Source organism: Lontra canadensis, unplaced genomic scaffold (genome assembly GCF_010015895.1).
Source record: "Lontra canadensis isolate GAN:19392208 unplaced genomic scaffold, GSC_riverotter_1.0 scaffold42, whole genome shotgun sequence".
Lineage (NCBI taxonomy): Eukaryota > Metazoa > Chordata > Mammalia > Carnivora > Mustelidae > Lontra > Lontra canadensis.
The window spans coordinates 13471816-13490212 of record NW_022631036.1 but is presented as its reverse complement, the minus strand read 5'-3'; the positions used below and the strand labels follow the sequence as shown (position 1 = coordinate 13490212).

The following is an 18397-nucleotide window of genomic DNA, read 5'->3' as shown; positions in this document are numbered from 1 at the left end:
CAATAAATTTGTTCCTTACTGTTCATCCCACAAGAAGGATATGAACTTAAAAATTTTAGTTATAGAAGTGATTCATAAAGCCTTTCATTTTTTCATTTTTTATTTTTATTTTTTTTAAAGATTTTATTTATTTATTTGACAGAGAGAGAGAGAGATCACAAGTGGGCAGAGAGGTACGCAGAGAGAGAGGGGGAAGTAGGCTCTCTGCTGAGCAGAGAGCCCAATGAAGGCTTGATCCCAGGATCCTGAGATCATGACCTGAGCCGAAGGCAGAAGCTTAACCCATTGAGCCACCCAGGCACCCCTTCATAAAGCCTTTCTTGACCACAGATCTCTGAAGCCTTGCAGTGTTCCAAGACTTCTTAGTTGGATGGAATCTGTACAATTGCCTTTATGTACCATCCTCTAACCAACTTAAATGGAATGAGGAAACAGAATTTTTTTTTTTTTTTTTTTTTTTTTAGGAAATAGAATTTTTTGGGAATGAGAAAATGTCACATTCACCTTTGTATTCCCAGCATGCGTAACATACCCCTGGAATATAAGTTGAGCTTTCTGAATATTTTTTGATCTATTATTTTTGATCTTTTTGCCAAAGTCCATACATTTTTGTTTTACTCTAAACATTGAAAGAGTACAGAACACTTTAGATATACAAAAAGGTAAAAGGTAATTTTTGGTACTTAAAATTGAAATTGAAAATGCCTTTGACCAATGAAACAATTAAACCTTGATTTTACTAAGTGTAAAAAAAAAAGAGAGAAAATGCTTTTAACTATAGTGAACATTTATCAGCTTTTGAGGGCATGTTCTGCACTGTTGAAATAGAAAAAAAAACCTTAAATGAAATAGTTAAGGAAGTAATAGAGAAAAATTATTTTGAGACTACATTTTTAGAGGGAGAGGGATTAAAATTTTCATAGGTAATAAAAGGACTGTAACACTAAATTTTATCTTTTTAATTTTCTTTAGAGGCATATTTGTCAAAGGCAGAAATTTTCAGGAGAAGAAACAACATTACTTTAGCAATTCTAAACTATACCCAGGCAATTAAATGCAAGCCCACAGATGCCAATATATATTTCAGGAGGGGTGAGATGCATGAAATAGGAAACAAAGTACTGGCCGTTGATGACTTTTCTAGAGTAAGCTCTATTACATATAATGCTGACATTTATATATTTTAGATCATGGTATTCTCATTCTGATATTATAACAAATCATTGAAATTGTTTCATATATGTTATATAATCAAAACTAATTTTTATATGTTAGGACCCAGAGTGCTCAGTACTGGAATTGATATTAACACTATGTCAATAATTTTTTAAAATTATTAGTGAATGAATGAATTTATGTCAAAGAGTTGGGTGTGGGAGCATTGAGAAAACTCTGGGAGGGAGGGTGTGTGACTTTTCTAGCTCTCTCCTCTTGAAACATGAAACAGTGGTTAGAGAAACTTTTGAAAATTGCTTCTTCCCTTCAAACAAAAGAGAAAATGATTTTCCCCTTCTTACTCTTGAGACATGGCTGATTCTCTTCTGCAGCAAATCTCTCTGCTCTTAAGGAAGCTGTGCTCATTGGCTCATTCATTCATTCACTCAAATATTTATTGACTAAGGTGCTGTACAATGTAGTGGACAAATGTTGGTGAATAAAACAATTATGTTTCTTGCCTACATGGAGCCTACAGTTTAAAGGACAGATATTAAAGGAATAAATACATACATAAATGCATAGTTATAATTTATGATGAGTGCCATGAAGGAAATACAGATGATGGGGGGGTAAATGGATATTTAATTATATATTTATATTGGGGAATATCAGGGAATTCCCTTGAAGAAGTAAACTTTTAGATGAACTATACCTTGAGGCTAGAGTCAGGCAAAATATTCCCCTGATTGCAACAGAATTGTACTCATCTCCTTACTTCACTTTAAATTCTAGTTTGTAGTACAATTGAGAATTTAGAAGTTATTGAAATAATTTAGCTTTCCATGTTCCCAAATGTCCTGTTTCTTAATCCATGATAACCACATACATGATATTCTTTTGCTTCAAGAGAATATTATAAGTTTTGGTCACTTCTACTTTAGAAGTGACCAAAAGTCTAGAAGTGACCAAAAGTCTCTTGAAAATATTGAAATTGTTAGATACCTACTCCTATTCATTTCCTCCTTGCATTGACTAATGTAGCCACTTGAGGTCAAACAAGCTTCAAAATTTTTCGGGTTTTTTTTTCCCTCTGTTTTAAAAATACTTAGTAGTCCTTCTGCTTCACTTTTCCCCCCACCCCCATATCACTATATAGACAATGAGTTATAATAGAGTATACAATGATTTTGTCTCTTTGCTCTCGCCTTGTATGTCAATGTGAAATAAATAAACCAAGACCAATTTATTTCTTTTCACCATTTTAGGGACTAGATTAATACATATTTGATTTGATTGAGTCAACCTTGATGCGGTCTAATACGTAACATCTTTAATTGGGATAAATGCTGTGCTCTATTATCAAAAAGATTTTATTTATTTGAGAGAGAGAGAAGAAAAGCAAGAGAGCAGGGGGAGGGGCAGAGGGAGAGGGGAGAGAGTGTTAAGCAGACTCTGTACTGAGTGTGGAGCCTGGTCTAGGGCTTGGCCTCAGACCCTCAGATCATGACCTGAGCCGAAATCAGAAGTCGGACGCTTAACTGACTGAGCCACCCAGGCACCCCAAAGAAGTTTTATCAGTTAAAATTTCAGCAGGCAAAAAAGCCTTGGCTTCTTATATATACTGTTTTTTTTTCCTCCCTCAGAAAACCTCCCGTTTTTAGAATTTGATGATAAATGCTCTTCCTAAAGACATGGTCTTTAAAAATTTATTTATTTGAAAGAGAGAGAGACAGAGAGAGTGCACCACTTGGAACTGGATCTCACAGCCCTGAGATCATGACCTGGGCAACAACAAGAGTCAGATGCTAAATGGACTGTATCACCTGGGTGCCCCTAAAGACGTTGTCTTTAAATGGAAATTTGAAAGTTTAGGCATCTTAAAGTAGTTCGCTTTTATGTAATCTCAAGTGGAAAAACATGTAGTTGTAGTCCATTTAATTTACTATGAGATTATATACTTGTGTTTTTTGGTTTTTCATTATGTGATATGTTTTTGTGCATCCTCTCTATCCACCATGTAGTGTATTTTTTATGATCCCAAAAGAACAGATGCGTTATTAAAACGTGGGATGTTTTATTATGAAAATGAAAACTGGATTTCAGCCATACAAGATTTTACAGCTATATTAAATATAGATCCCCAAAATTCTCAAGCCAGGTAAGAATTATTTTAGATGTGATTTTTGAAATTATCATTTTTTAGAAATACATTCCCAGAAAAGAAAATTGCTTGAAATACATCAGACAGTTCTTTAGAAATAGTGAAGTCCATTTTCATGGTTACCAGTGAATGAAAATCTTTACCTATATCCTAACCGTAGTGTGTAATTTAATTTAATAGGCATAAAATTTAGCATTGTTTCATTTGCATTTTCTAAATGCTAGTTACATTATCAATTTTTAAAATATTGACCCATGTTTTTTCTTTAGATTTCATTATTATAACTTGAATAATAAACTGTTTTTCCAGACTTGTGGTACATAATACAGTTCTTGTTTTGTTGCTTTTCTTTCAATCTAAGTTTTGTTTTGAAAAGATTTAAAACGTGTAAATAAGTCATACTTTCTCATTTTTTCACTCACAATTTGTTCAATATTGAAATTTTTTAGAGTAGCATGAAACGTGCATCCAGAAAAATATACAAATATACAACTTAATGACTTACCACTATGTAAATAGCTGCGTAACTGTTACCTGGTCCAGAAACATTTGCAGCACCTGAGAGACCTCTTTGTGCCTTTCCTCCCCCAGAGGGTAACCACTGTCCTGGATTCCATTTTAATCACTTTCTTGTAGTTCTTTATAGTTTCATCACATAAGTATATGTTCCTAAACACTCTTAGTTTAATTTTGCCATTTAAAAAATTTTATATAAGTAGAATCATGTGGTGATATTCTTTTTGTGTCTAGCACTTGCTGCTTCACCTTGAACTTTGATGTTATGAAGATGGCTTCTTTCCTTAAACCTCATGAGCTGACCTCTGCTAGCTTCAAATTTTTTTTCTGCAGCTTCCCACCTTTCTCAGCCTTCACAGAATTGAAGAGAATGAGGGCCTTCCCCTGGATTAGTTTTAGCTTAGGGGAATGTTGTGGCTGGTTTGGCTTCCTATCCAGACCACTCAAACTTTCTCCATATCGGCAATAGGGAGTTTCACTTTCTTATCATTCCTGTGCTCACTGGAGGAGCACTTTTAATTTCCTTCAAGAACTTTGCCTTTGTACTCACAACTTGGCTGTTTGGTGCTAGAACTCTTGTACCAAACAACATCAAATTAGTTGGAGAAGAACAAGATTAGTTCAAGGCGTTGTAAGGTGGTGCTATCTTATGGAAGACCTTATATGCCATTTTGAAGAATTTGGCCTCCTTCCATTGCCAATAGGGGTTTGCTGAAAGTTTTTGAGAAAAGACATTTTTATTACCTGATGATAAATCTTATTACTCTGGAGCTAGGAATGGAGTAAAATTGTAGCATAGGTGTGAGCAGATGAGGATCTGAAGTATGAGGCAATGGAAGCAAAATAAGGAAAGGATGTAAAAGTCATTGTGTTTGAAGAATTGATGTGACTTGGGGCACCTGGGTGGCTAAGTGGTAAAGCCTCTGCCTTTGGCCAGGTCATGATCCCAGGGTCCTGGGATCGAGCCCTGCATCGGGCTCTCTCTCTGCTCGGGGGGAGCCTGCTTCTCTTCCTGTCTCTCTGCCTGCCTCTCTGCCTACTTGTGATCTCTGTCTGTCAAATAAATAAATAAAGTCTTAAAAAAAAAAAAGAATTGATGTGACTTAATGGTATCTTACAAACATATTACTGAAGGTTTATTCTGTAAATTTTAAGTTCAGAATTATGTATATGCTGACAAATATTAGGATTATTCTTAGGAAACAGGAGTAATTAAAAATAAATATAACATTCTTGTAGTCATTAGAAAATATACAAGACATGTCTTAAAGATGGGACAAAAAAAGTTTTACTGCAGGATAAAATATCCTGGGTTTCAGGATGTTTAGTGCCTTTTTTATTTTTAATATTTTAAATATATTTTTAGGTTTGGTTTTTTTTTTTAGATTTTATTTATTTATTTGAGAGAGAGAGAGAGAGAGAGCATGAACAGGGGGAGGGGGAGATGAAGAGGGACAAACAGACTCCCTGCTGAGCTGGGGCCTCTTGAGGCTCAATGGGAGATCAGGACCTGAGCTGAAGTCAGATGCTTAACTGACTGAGCCATGCGGGTGCCCCTCTGGATGCTTAGTGCTTTTGAAAGACCTTTGTTACCAGTCTGCCAACATACTGGCTGCACTCTTTTCTCCAAATTATCATTGATTTTATAACTTTCTTGAACATCTCTTTATCCCCCCTATACTGGATTCAACTTCTTCATAGCATAACTTCATTATTCCTGTTTTTTCTTAATTGTCTATTTTATTTCTAAAAGCTGATTTGCTTTACATTATTAAATGACTGAAAATGGAATTTTCATGATAATTTCAAAATTGGAGTCAGAAATTAATAGAGATAAAATCCAATCACACAACTGATGAAATTTCATACACGTAAAACAGACTCCCATTTATTTGGGAGTATCTACAATACCAGAGAAAAATCTAACAGCTCCACTCACTGAGACCCATTTCCTTCAAAATGAATTATTTGGTTTTTCTAGAGAACAATGTTGTATAAATTAGTCAAACATTTTGGGTACTCACATAATTAAAATAAATCTCACATTTATTTTATTGACACATCTCTCTGATAAGTGCAAAAAATATAATAGAGTTACTAAGCATATAATTAGCATATAGCATATTATTTCTAAGCATGTAATTATATATACAATAAAGTACAATTGATTATTTGTAAGAAGTTCTTTTTTTGCTATTAGCATCATCACTAAACTTTTTTGGGAAGCAAGTGGAAATGATTACAAATTATTATTCAAATACAAAATTAGTTGTGTTTACAAAAAGAGAAAAATGTGTATTTTGCAATACATATTAAAATGTTTTTTCTTTTTCTAGGACATACAGAGGAAGAGCATATTTTAAACGGCAATATTATAAACAAGCAACTCAAGATTTTTCTGTGGCAATTCACTTAGATCCTAATAACTGGTTAGCTTTGTATTACAGAGCCTGCTTATTTAGAAAGAGTAGCCCCTTTAGAGCACTGCAGGATTATAGTGTTTCAGGTAATGCACCTTCAACTACACATATATAGGAATTTGATCTGAAGTTCATCAGTTCACTTTCAGAAAATGTAATACTAATATGGGAGGATTAATGTACTATGTATATTTTTATATAGTTAGGTATAGTTATATATGAATATATATTTATGTAATATGTATTTTTATATATATTTACAAGCTACAGTGGTTTAGCTGAAGTGTTCCTAGTATGTCCTGTTAGTGAATGTGAATGTGTTTGTACTTACATGGGTGTGTAACTTTGGCAATGGGAGAATATCATATCAAAGAAATTTCTTTTTATATTGAATTCTGAGGTTATTTCTGGAAATCCAGGCCTATTTCTAGTCAGCTTGCAGCGAATTTTCCTGGTGGGCTGTGTCCTACTCCATAGGTCCAGCCCAGCCCATTGATTAGTCAAATTCAGAGTTTTTTAACCCTTACATAAAAATGAGCTTTGAGAATCCTTAGTGATAGGATGCCAATAGCTAAAGGTATCCATTTCCACTTTCCCTTGTATCATTGTATTCTTGGTATATCAATAGGCCCAGCACAATTCTGGGCATAGAGTAAACACTCAGTAAACATCCCCAGCTGAATAAATTAACCCATTTTGGTTGGATAATTATAGCCAGAGACCAACATTCCAAACATGGCTGTGTTCCCCTGGGTGCAAAGTGCTAGAACCCTATCATTTTAGACAAGGCAGTATCTAGAGATTAAGAGACAACTAGACTCTTATAAAGAGAGTCTGAGGCCACCCTTCCCATGAATATTCAAATAAAACAACTCAAAAGTCCATTTTATGTGCTGAAAGGACTCTGGTGTTCTCCCTTCTAAGGATTTTTGGAAAGGAAGACTAAGTTAAGTTCTTATTTAATTCTCTTATAATCTTTGCATCTAATTTCTGCTCCCTGATTGATTCTCCATTTTTGTTCATCCACACAATTCTTGTGGTTACTGTTCATGAACATTTTGGGGTTCAAAGGACAAATTTAACAGAAACAATTTAAATTTGAAGGTCAAGCGCACCCCTTTCTCTTGAAGTTTATTTCTCTCTGTCAGCCCTGTCCATCTGCCACCTGGCCAGACTCCTTTCTCTTCAGTCATCTAAGCCTCTTTCTCATACTTCTCTCTTTTCCAAGTTGTGGAATCTTCACTCCCTCTTTTCTAGACTATCACAATAATACAAAATCCCTGTCATTTAATTATTCAGAGCAGACCAGCTTGATTTTGGCTTTAATCCTTGTCTGCAGCCTAGCCTAAAGAGTTTTATCTTCCACATTCAAAAAGGACCCTTAAGATCGTTTTCTAAGTAGTAATAACATCTAACATATATTGGGCATTTGACTATTTCCCAATGCTATTCTAAATGCTATATATGGTGTTTCAATCAATATGCAGAATAATGCTATAAGGTAGGTGTTAATTTCATCCATGATGAAGAAGTGGAGGCCCAGAGAAGTGAAGTAATTCTAATATTTTTTTTCCCTTCATAGAGCAACCCTGAAACTGCAGTTGAGTTGCTTTTTGCCAGCCAGTCATACAGTGAATGGAGCAGTCAGACTGCCTTCATGGGATTATTTATTTAATCTGTATGATTGTTGCTTACACTAGATATACTTCCCAAAATCTAGTACTGTGAGATTGTGTTCCAGACTAAGCACTATGCACATTTTTTTTAAATTTTATTTTTTATAAACATATATGTTTTTCCCCCAGGGGTACAGGTCTGTGAATCGCCAGGTTTACACACCTCACCGCACTCACCATAGCACATACCCTCCCCAATGTCCATAATAACCCCCCCCCAATCCCCCTCCCCCCAGCAACCCTCAGTTTGTTTTGTGAGATTAAGAGTCACTTATGGTGGCCAGAATGGGCTTGAGAAGCTTAGAAGACATGGATCAAATATTGTGGAAAACCCATATAATTCACCAACCTGCTTTTGAAAAAGTGAAGGGAAAATTAGTAAGTGAAGAGATGTGAGATGTCCTCTAGACCAGTTACAGATGAGAGACACACACCTGGAGAGCTGAGAGAAGATTCTTTTCGCCCCACACTCCTGTTATTAGGGACATGCATAGTCAAGTTGCCTGCCTTAACTCCAAGCTCTGCTGGCCTTGGAGTAGCCTCTTTGAGTTGCCCTTCTGTGTTGTTGAGTAGTAACCTGATCTCTACCATTTACTCCAGTCTGGGGTTGTACCAGAGCCTTTTTTTTATGGCCAATAGCAATGCCCTCCTGATAATGAACAGGTCATCAAGGGCAGGGGTCCTTTTCTATCTGCCATCCACTAATGTGACTCAGAGGTTCCATCTTTGCCATTGACTTGCAACATGACTGTGGTCAATGAACCTAGCTCCTTTGCACTTAATCTCTTCATCTATGAAGTGAGTGGACTATCCTGGATTACCATCAGGATTTCTTCCAGTTTTAATGAGTTTTCGAACCTTGATAGTCACATTTTTACTTATAAACACATACATTTTTATGTGAATGTTACTTCTTACTCACCAAATATATTCACCACAGACCTGTTTTATAAAATGTTAAAGTGTAAGAATAAGCAATAAGAAGGGTGAAGACTAAAATATAACTCAGATATTTTTGTTCAGAACCTGAATAAGCTATATATTTTTATTTTTAAGCTCTCATAAACGATGGCTATGAGAATCTTGGTTGTTTTCTACATCGGGGCATACTCTATGCAGATCTAAAACTTTGGTTGCTGGCAATCTGTGACTTTGAAACTGTTATTTCTCTAGAAAGGTATGTTTACCTTTTATTCTTATTGATTTCACTTTTGTATAAAATTAAGAAAAGAATGAAAGAAAAAAGCCCTTCCCCTCATCATTAATAACCTTGTAAAACGAGATATTTATATAGCCATCTTAGAAACAGAATACTACTTCTGAAAATAAGACGACTTCTAAAATAAGACCTGTTCCCAACATTGGTTTGCCTCAGATACTTTTGCAAATTTTAGAGATTGCATGCATTTGAGAGGAGTCCGATTCACAGATAACAATACAAAGTTATTAACAGCAGTGTGGGGATACCCAGGTTAGGGCTTTTTGAAGTTAACTTCATGAAAAACTGTCACCAACTTTTAAAATAATGAGAGGGGTGCCTGGGTGGCTCAGTGGTTTAAAACCTCTGCCTTCGGCTCAGGTCATGATCCCAGGGTCCTGGGATTGAGCCCCACATCGGGTTCTGTGCTCAGCAGGGAGCCTGCTTCACCACCCCCCTCTGCCTGCCTCTCTGCCTACTTGTGATCTCTGTCTGTCAAATAAATAAATAAAATCTTTTAAAAAAAATAAAATAATGAGAAAATATTCTGCTTGATACTGCTATGCACAACATATGACTCAATTGGAAGAAACTCTCTATTCAGAACTTCTGACTTCATTTTGCGTAGCAAAGCAAAAAGAAAAAAACCGATTCCACTAGAACGTAGGTTCAGGAAGAAACAAAGACTGAGAATTGCACACACTAGTCAGAAGCCTCAGCTCTAAGACACAGAATTAATTAATTTCCTTTCTTTTCAATGAAGCATTCATTAAAATGAAAGGTGTCCAAAAAAAAGTAACAGAGAATGCCAACTGCCAACCAGCAGAATGTTTACCTAGCTTATATAAGGTAAACTTTAAGTTTGATTCAGGAAAGGTAGAAAATGGCTCCATAATGGCCCCGGTAGTTTTCTTTTGGATATTTTTGAGCCAGAAGGGGAAGGAAAAGAGTTTAAGTTGAAAAAAGGCCAAAAAATGGGCAGTACAAACTTTGATAGTCTTTTAGGCAAAGGGTCTAGGCTTCTAATGAAGCAGGGCTATGGGATATGTAGTTTTCCTCATTTTGAAATAGAGGCATTGATTGGATCAAGTAATTTCTAAGACCATTTATATATTAAAAATTTTTGGATTCTAAGAGAGAAAAAAATACATTTAGTTGATATAGAAAAGAAGCTGGGTTACACCTATGTGGAGAGGATTTTTAACCCCAGGCTTTGGGAATATTACTGTTTCTGTTACTCAGGGCAAATACAATATAGCCTGAAGTGAAAATTTTAAATTGAGAAAAACTGAACTTGTAATTCAAGATAAGTCAAGATTAAGTCAAGGAAGAGTAAAGTATTGTCTGAGGACTTCAGGATTCTGTTCCTAGCATACTCTCTACAAATGTTGATTCTCTACTAAGGATTTTTATAAAGGTGTTTATAATTTTTAATAGAGAATAGTTCATTGATTTACTTTGCTTTAGTAAAACATTAAAAAAAAACCCTGCTATATATTGATGTATGTATTTCACTAGGTTCATTCAAAACTGAAAAACATTTGCAATAATTAAAATGTCTAACAAGGTTTTGCTTTCTCATTTTTTTTAGAACCCTTATTTTGGCTTACATAAATATTGGCCTCATACATCTGCTATACTTGGATAACTACTTTGAAGCCACTTTGCATTTTTCTGAGGCTATTAGACTTGATCCTTTATATATTCAAAGCTATATTTGTCAAGCAGAAACCTATCAGAAGGTATTTAGGTTTTGAAAACCTCGATTTAAAATTTTTTAAAAATTTTCTGGATATCTACCTGTTCAATATAATTTTAGCTATTAATGTACTTGTTTTCAGGTAATTATAGAGACTAATGCATTTTCAAGCAACAAATATTACATAGAAGTAGTTAACTATAATTACCTATGCATAAAGACTCTACTTATGAGGCATGAATTTTTGTCTTTCATTTAAAAAAATAACTTTTTTCCTTATTCCAAAAATAATATATATTTATTTCATGCAATATACATATGTAAATAAGTTAAAAATCATCCATAATTTTACTCTCTAGAGACAACTGCTGTTAATGTTTTGCAGTCTGTTGTTTGAACTCTGTGTGTGTGTGTGTGTGTGTGTGTGTGTGTATGTGTGTGTGTGTATAGTGAACAGGCGGATTTCATAGTGAGCAGAATTGGGATCCATGCATATAATGAGATCCTACTCATTCATGCTTACCTTTAATATTGTTTAAATTTTATGTTACTTAAATTAAATAGTGTAATTTATCTTTAGTGTTATGAAGTCAAACAATGCAATAAATAGTAAAAAGTCCTCTCTGATTCCAATCAAATTGGACTTTCCAGTGATAAACACTACTAACTGCTGTTTCTGCCTTTCAAGATAGATATCCCTGTCTACCACTCCACCACTAAACATCCTATCCAAAACACTGTCATTCCTCACCAGGATTACTGCAGGGACCTCTTGGTCTTCATGCTTCTGTTCTTTACTACTACTTGATGGATTTTTCAACACAGCAGCTATAATGATCCTATTAAAACATAAGTCAGATTATTTCACTTTGCCCAAAACCCTTTAATAGTTTCCCTTGCACTCAGAATAAAAGCCAAATCCTGCAAAAGCCAAAGGCCTGCAAGAGCCACAGGAATTGGCTCCTTATTACCTTTCTACCCTTGTCTTCTAGAAGTCCTCTAATCGCACTGGTTTCAGTCAGGATAGCCTAGTTTGTGCTATGGTTAAACACATACACACACTAACACATATAAACACACACACCAAAAAATCTCCAAAACACAAAAAATCACTGTAATAAAATAGCAAATGTTTATTTCTTGCTCATACTGCTTGTCCACTGAGAGTTGGCTAGAGGGTCTTCTCCACTGTCCACATCTCAGGACCCAGTGTGACTGGAGTCCCACACAAAGTCCTTCCCTCCCTGATGATGGAGGTAGAAGAACCAGGGCAGACTTAGTATTGCCTCAGGGAAAGTTTGCTCTTCACTACTGCTGGGGAAGGGATGGACATACTTCTGGTGTGTGGTCTTTTTGCTTAACTCCATGTTGATGGAACTGAAGGCTTCTGGAGAAGTTGGAATTCCTTCTAGGCACACTTACAAACCAAAGCACCAGCACGATATCAGGGTATAAAGACATATATTCAAAGTCTCATTATTCTTAGGAGGAAAAAGTCTATGTGGTAATGGTTGAATAAATTGTGTTGTAGTCATACCATAGAATACTATGTAGTCAATAAAAACAGTAATTAGAACGATACCAGTATTGTCGAATAAGAAAAGCAAGATTCAGAAAAGAGTGTTAAGTGTGCACAGCATGATCTCATGTAAATAAAACAATTGCAAATCAAACCCTGTGTTTGTACATAGAAGAATGTGTATGCCTACTGTGTGTGTTCAGCCTACAAAGAGAATCTAATCTAAGGCTGCCTGGAGAAGTCCTACCCCAGGACAGCTTATAAAGATCAGACAGTGAGCCTCCATCTTTCCCAAACAGGGTTTCCTCAAGGCATAGATATTGGAACAGGTGGAACAATGCAGACATAATGAAACTAGATGGTTTATTAATTACACAAAGTGGAGCAGGATCAGCTTGAGAAGCACTGAAGTTCTATGGAAATTCTCAAATTTATTTAAACACATTTCATACTCCCTACTTCTGAATTCCTTCTTTTGACTCCACCCACTATTTCCTCCAGACAGTTTGTATATTTCAACAGATGCTGCCTACTTCTGTGCACAAATTGGATCTGTGCCTTCTCCTCTTTGTATTACTATGTCAGCGGTGTAAGAGGAGTTGTTGATGTCCCAAGTTCATTTTGCTGGGGTCTCTATAGTCCTCCTTTTGTGATACTCCCAGTGATAGTAGGTTTTTTCCCCCCACATTAGTACAAACCTAGATTATGCTTCTGTGACCTATATTAAGGAAATAATCAATGTTTACATTATATATTGATTTTAAACATATAATTTCCATTGTTCTTGTATTTTGTTTTATTCATTCACTTACTTATTAAGTGCAAACTTGTTATTCCTCCCTTATTTTTTTTTTAAAGATTTTATTTATTTATTCAGAGAGAAAGAGAGCGCACATGTGCAAGCAAGGGGAGGAGCAGAGGGAGAGGGAGAGAGAGAATCTCAAGTCGACTCCATGTACTGAGCATGGAGCCTGATGCTGGGCTTGATCTCATGACCCTGAGATCATAATCTGAACTGAAATCAAGAGTTGCTCACTAACCAACTAAGGCAACCAGGCACTGCTTTCCTCCCCTATTTTTAAGTAGAATTTACTTGTAGTTTTTATTTTACCATCCTTTGCATGCTAGTTTATTAACTAGCGTGGAAAATGTGGAAAAGGTGTTCTGGTTAAAGGAGAAAAACCAAAAAGCTAAGTGAAAAGGGAAAACAAACTATAAATTGTGATATAACCACATTTATGTGGTTTTAAGGAACCAAAGACTTTGCATCATAAACTTTTTAAAAAAAACCTTCCTGTATCTTATTTGCTTTGATGATTCTTTAAAAATGTGTATTAGGAGATTTTCTTGCAAAATTTCCATACTGAATGGTGGGAGGGAAACATCAGAAGGGAAGCAATCAGTATTATAAGCAAAGTTTCTGTTTATCACTCAACAGTTACATAAACCGAAAGAGGCAGTAAGAGAGTTATCGCGTGCTATCCACCTTCAGCCAGATGGAATCCAATTATATATAATAAGGTATGAACATAGAAATGGAGTTCTTCTTTGGATAACTTAGTACATGAGCTAGCTGTTGAGATCTTTACTTCCCTCTTGATCCCTCTAGCTCCTCTTTTTGCATTCAATCTCCCAGCAATGGACTTCTTCTAATTAACAGGTCGGATATAGCTATTGTACTTACTAAATTTTAAGATAATTTATATTATGAAATAATCAGATTTCCCCTTTGCTCTATCCTTGCATCAAAATACAACTGTTTAAGCTATGCTATGATCCAGTAATCTCACTACTGGGTATTTATCCATAGAATACAAATCACTAATTTGAAGATATATATACATCTCTATGTTTATTGCAGCAATATTCACAATAACCAAACTATGGAAACAGCCCAAGTGTTCATTGGTAGATAAACAGATAAAGAAGATGTGTATATATACAGTGGAATATACTCAACCACAAAAAGAATGAAATCTTGCCATTTGCAAAAACATGGATGGATCTGGAGGGTATAATGTTAAGCAAAATAAACCGGCCACTCAGAGAAAGACAAATACCATGTGATTTCAGTCATTTGTGGAATTTAAGAAATAAAACAAGGGTAGGGGAAGAGACAAACCAAAAAACAGACTCTTAATAAGAGAACAGAGGGTTACCAGAGGGGAGGTGGGTGGAGGGGATGGGTGAACTTTTTATGGCTGAGCAATTTTCTGTTGCATATATATACCATATCTTCTTAAAAACTGATGTGTTGTTGACACACAATGCTACATTAGTTTCAGGTGTGCAACATAGTGATTCAGTAACTCTTTACCTTGTTTTATGCTTACCATAAGTGTAGTTACCAACCAAATAATACTATTACAGTACTATTGACTCTCCTTCCTATGTTGTATCTTTCATTCCCATGATTTATTCATTTCATCACTGGAAGCCTGTACCTCCCATTCTCCTGCACCAATTTTACCCTCCTACCCCCTCCCCTCTGGCAACTATTCTCTGTATTTATGGGTGTTTCTGCTTTTGTTGTCTGTTCATTTGGTTTTTGGATCCAAATGATCCAAAAACTGCTTTTGTTATTTGTTCATTTGGTTTTCGGATCCTACATGTGAAATCATTCAGTATTTGTCTTTTCAGACAATAATACAGTATTTGTATATGATACAAATCATATAGTATTTGTCTTTTCAGACTTAGTAATCTACTGATGGGCACTTAGATTTCTTCCATATCTTAGGTGTGGCAAATAATGTTGCAATGACATAGTGGTGCATATACTGTTTTGAATTAGTGTTTCATTTTCTTTGGATGAATACTCAAAAGTAGAATTGCTGGATCATATGGTATTTCTATTTTTAGTTTTCTGAGGAACTTCCATACTGTTTTCCATAGTGGCTGTACCAATTTGCATTCTTATCAACAGTGTACAAGGGTTCCCTTTTCTTCACATCAATACTTGCTATTTCTTGTCTTTTTGATAATAGCCATTCTGACAGGTGTAAGGTAATATCTCATTGTGCTTTTGATTTGCATTTCCCTGATGATGTTGAACATCTTTTGGCCATCCACATGTCTTCTTTGGAAAAATATTCAGGTGCTTTGCCCATCTTTAATCAGATTATTTGTTTTTTTCTGGTATTGAGTTGTATGAGTTCTTTATATATTTTGGATATAAGCCCCTTATCAGATATAAAATGTGCAAATATCTTCTTCCAGTCAGTAGGTTGACTTCATTTTGTTAATGGTTTCCTTTGCTGTGCAAGACTTACTATTTTTTAATTCAGTGTAGTCCCATTGCTTTATTTTTGCTCTTGTTTCCTTTGTCTGAGGAGACAGATCCAAAAAAAAAAAATATTGCTAAGACCAATAACAGAGTTTTTGGTCTATGTTTTCTTTTAGTTCTATAGTTTCAGGTTTTACATAAGATAAAGTCTTAGATCCATTTTGAGTTTATTTTTGTGTATGGTGTAAGAAAATGATCCAATTCATTCTTTTGCATATAGCTATTTTTCCCCAGAACCACTTATTGAAGAGACTGTATCTTCTATATTGCATAGTCTTGCCTCCTTTTTCATAGATTGACTGACCATACCAGTGTGCATTTATTTCTGGGCTTTCTATTCTCTTCCATTGTCTGTTGTCTGTTTTCTGTCAGTACCATACTGCTTTGATTACTATAGTTTTTTAGAATAATTTGTAATCAGGGAGTATGAAACTTCTAGCTTTGTTCTTCTTTCTCAAATTGCTTAGGACATTTGGGTTCTTTTGTGGTTTCATACAAAATTTAGGATTATTTGTTCTAGTTTTATGAAAAAAGCCATTGGTATTTTGATATGGATTGCCCTGAATCTCTAGATTGCTTTAGATAGCATGGACATTTTAATAATAATAGTTTTCCATCTATAAGCACTGAATATCTTTTCATTGACTTGAGTCAACTTCAGTTTCTTCCATCAATGCCTTATAATTTTTAGAGTACATATCTTTCACCTCCTTGTTTAAATTTATTCCTAGGAATTTCTTTCTTTTAGAAGCAATTATAAATGAGATTTTAAAAAAATTTCTCTTTCAGATCTTTCCTTATTTAGTGCATAGAAACAAAAGATTTTTCTATATTCATTTTGTATCCTGCAACTTTACTGAATTCTTTTATTAGTTCTAATAGTTTTTTTTTTTTTTTTTGGAGTATTTAGAGTTTTCTCTATATAGTATCATGTCATCTGCAAATAGTGAGAGTTTTACCTCTTCCTTTCTAATTTGGATGCCTTTTATTGCTTTTTCTTGTCTGATTGCTGTGGCTGGGACTTTTATGTTAAATAAAAGTGGCAAGAATGGGCATTTTTGTCTTATTTCTGATCTTAGTGGAAAACTTAGTTTTTCACCACTGAGTATGATGTTAGCTGTGGGTTTAGAGTACAAAATTTAAAATACAGATCATTGAAAAAAAATTGAGTATTTTTTTTCAGTTTAACTTTTCCTAAACTGTTTTTCATCACATCTGCATGCTAATTGGTCTATTTAGACTATATAAAATATTTATAATTTTTTCATTGTTTTTATCATACATATGTAAGTATGAATAAAAGTATTATTATTACAAAAATGTAAGTGACTTATTATAAGTCATTTTGTTTTAGAAAAATTATTTTTTACTGCTTAGAATTAAAAAGGTATTATTTCTTCCAGAGGACAATATCTTCTTATGATGAAATGTTATGATCTTGCAAAGTTTACTATTTATCAAGTAGCAGAAATGAACAAAGGTAAATATAATCAATGCAAAATTAAAACTGTCTTACTTTAAAAATAAATACCTCCTAAAAATGTTTATACTGTTTGCACTAGTTATATATAGATAACATGAAAGGTTTATTTCTAATCAAAGATAGATTTTGAAACTTTATATCTTCAGTTTCATATGTACATAGTTAACTATTAAATGCTTCATAATAAAATGAGTCTTGTGAGAGATTATTATAGGAGATGCCAGGGTTATACTTTTATTTTTTTGTTTTTGTTGTTGTTTGTAATTGGAATGTCTTATTTTTGTTGGTGGTAAACAGATTTTAGTATTGTATTGATTTATTAATCCATATTTCAAATATAAATTATTGAATTGCTTGATTTCTTTAAAATAATTTAATCCTAGATACTTGGTAAAGGTATTGATAAACTTTCTTTTCCTTTTAGGTCTCATTGAGTTGAGTCCTATACAGCAAGCACTCATTTATTCATTTTGTGAAAACCATGACAAGGCCATCCAGGTCTTGGATAGAATCACTTTGAACAGGCCTGAGCTCACCATGTATATTCTACTAGCAAAAGCCCAAATGAAGGCCAAGAGAAACAAGGTGAAAAGTCTTGGATAGCATTTGCTAACCTATTAACAGGGATTTTACATTGTGCTTATTAGAATGATGGCTTACATACTTTTTAAAAATAAAACTAAATTATAACATTTATTTATTGATTCTTGTGTTAACATTTGGGTTATTTCTTTTCCTCTTAAGGGTAGGGCTGCTATAAATATTCTTTTTCATGTATTCTGTTAACATGTGGAGTAGTTTTCTAGGATATATTCCTAGAGAGTGGAATTGCTGGTGTGTAGAGAATGTGAATATCTAACTTTCAAGAAAGTGACACATTATTACATAGGGTTGTACCAGTTTATTCTCCTACCTGTCATGTACATGTGTGCCTGTTCATTTCCATCCTCTACTGTAACTGGTTATGACTTTATTTTTGTCAACCAGTAGATAAAAACTGATGTCTCATTGTGGTCTTAATTCCCATTTTTCTGTTTGAGCACAGAATGAACATCTTATATGTTTCTTAACCACTCATATTTCCTGCCTCATCAATATCTTAAACTTATTTTTTGTTTGTTTATCTTGTTCTTATTGATTTTAGGCATTAAAAAATAAATTCTGTATATTAATCCTTGGTTAGTTATGTGTGCCATGTTTCTTCTTGAATGTGTGCCTGGTTTTATATAGAGGTTCTTAATCTTAATGTAGTAGAATTAATATATTTTTTATTTTATTGTC

General features: G+C 34.3%; 1 protein-coding gene across 4 annotated transcripts in view; it reads left to right on the top strand.

Moving 5' to 3' along the window:
• The window catches only part of TTC6 (tetratricopeptide repeat domain 6), a 219987-nt gene that overhangs the window by 163209 nt on the left and 38381 nt on the right, over positions 1-18397 (top strand). For all 4 annotated transcript variants that reach the window (XM_032871236.1, XM_032871237.1, XM_032871235.1 and 1 more), the window contains 8 exons: positions 973-1145; positions 3180-3316; positions 6172-6341; positions 8988-9108; positions 10721-10871; positions 13786-13868; positions 17037-17113; positions 17541-17701. In XM_032871236.1, the coding sequence (XP_032727127.1) occupies positions 973-1145; positions 3180-3316; positions 6172-6341; positions 8988-9108; positions 10721-10871; positions 13786-13868; positions 17037-17113; positions 17541-17701 (1073 nt within the window). The remainder of the gene's footprint in view (positions 1-972; positions 1146-3179; positions 3317-6171; positions 6342-8987; positions 9109-10720; positions 10872-13785; positions 13869-17036; positions 17114-17540; positions 17702-18397) is intronic.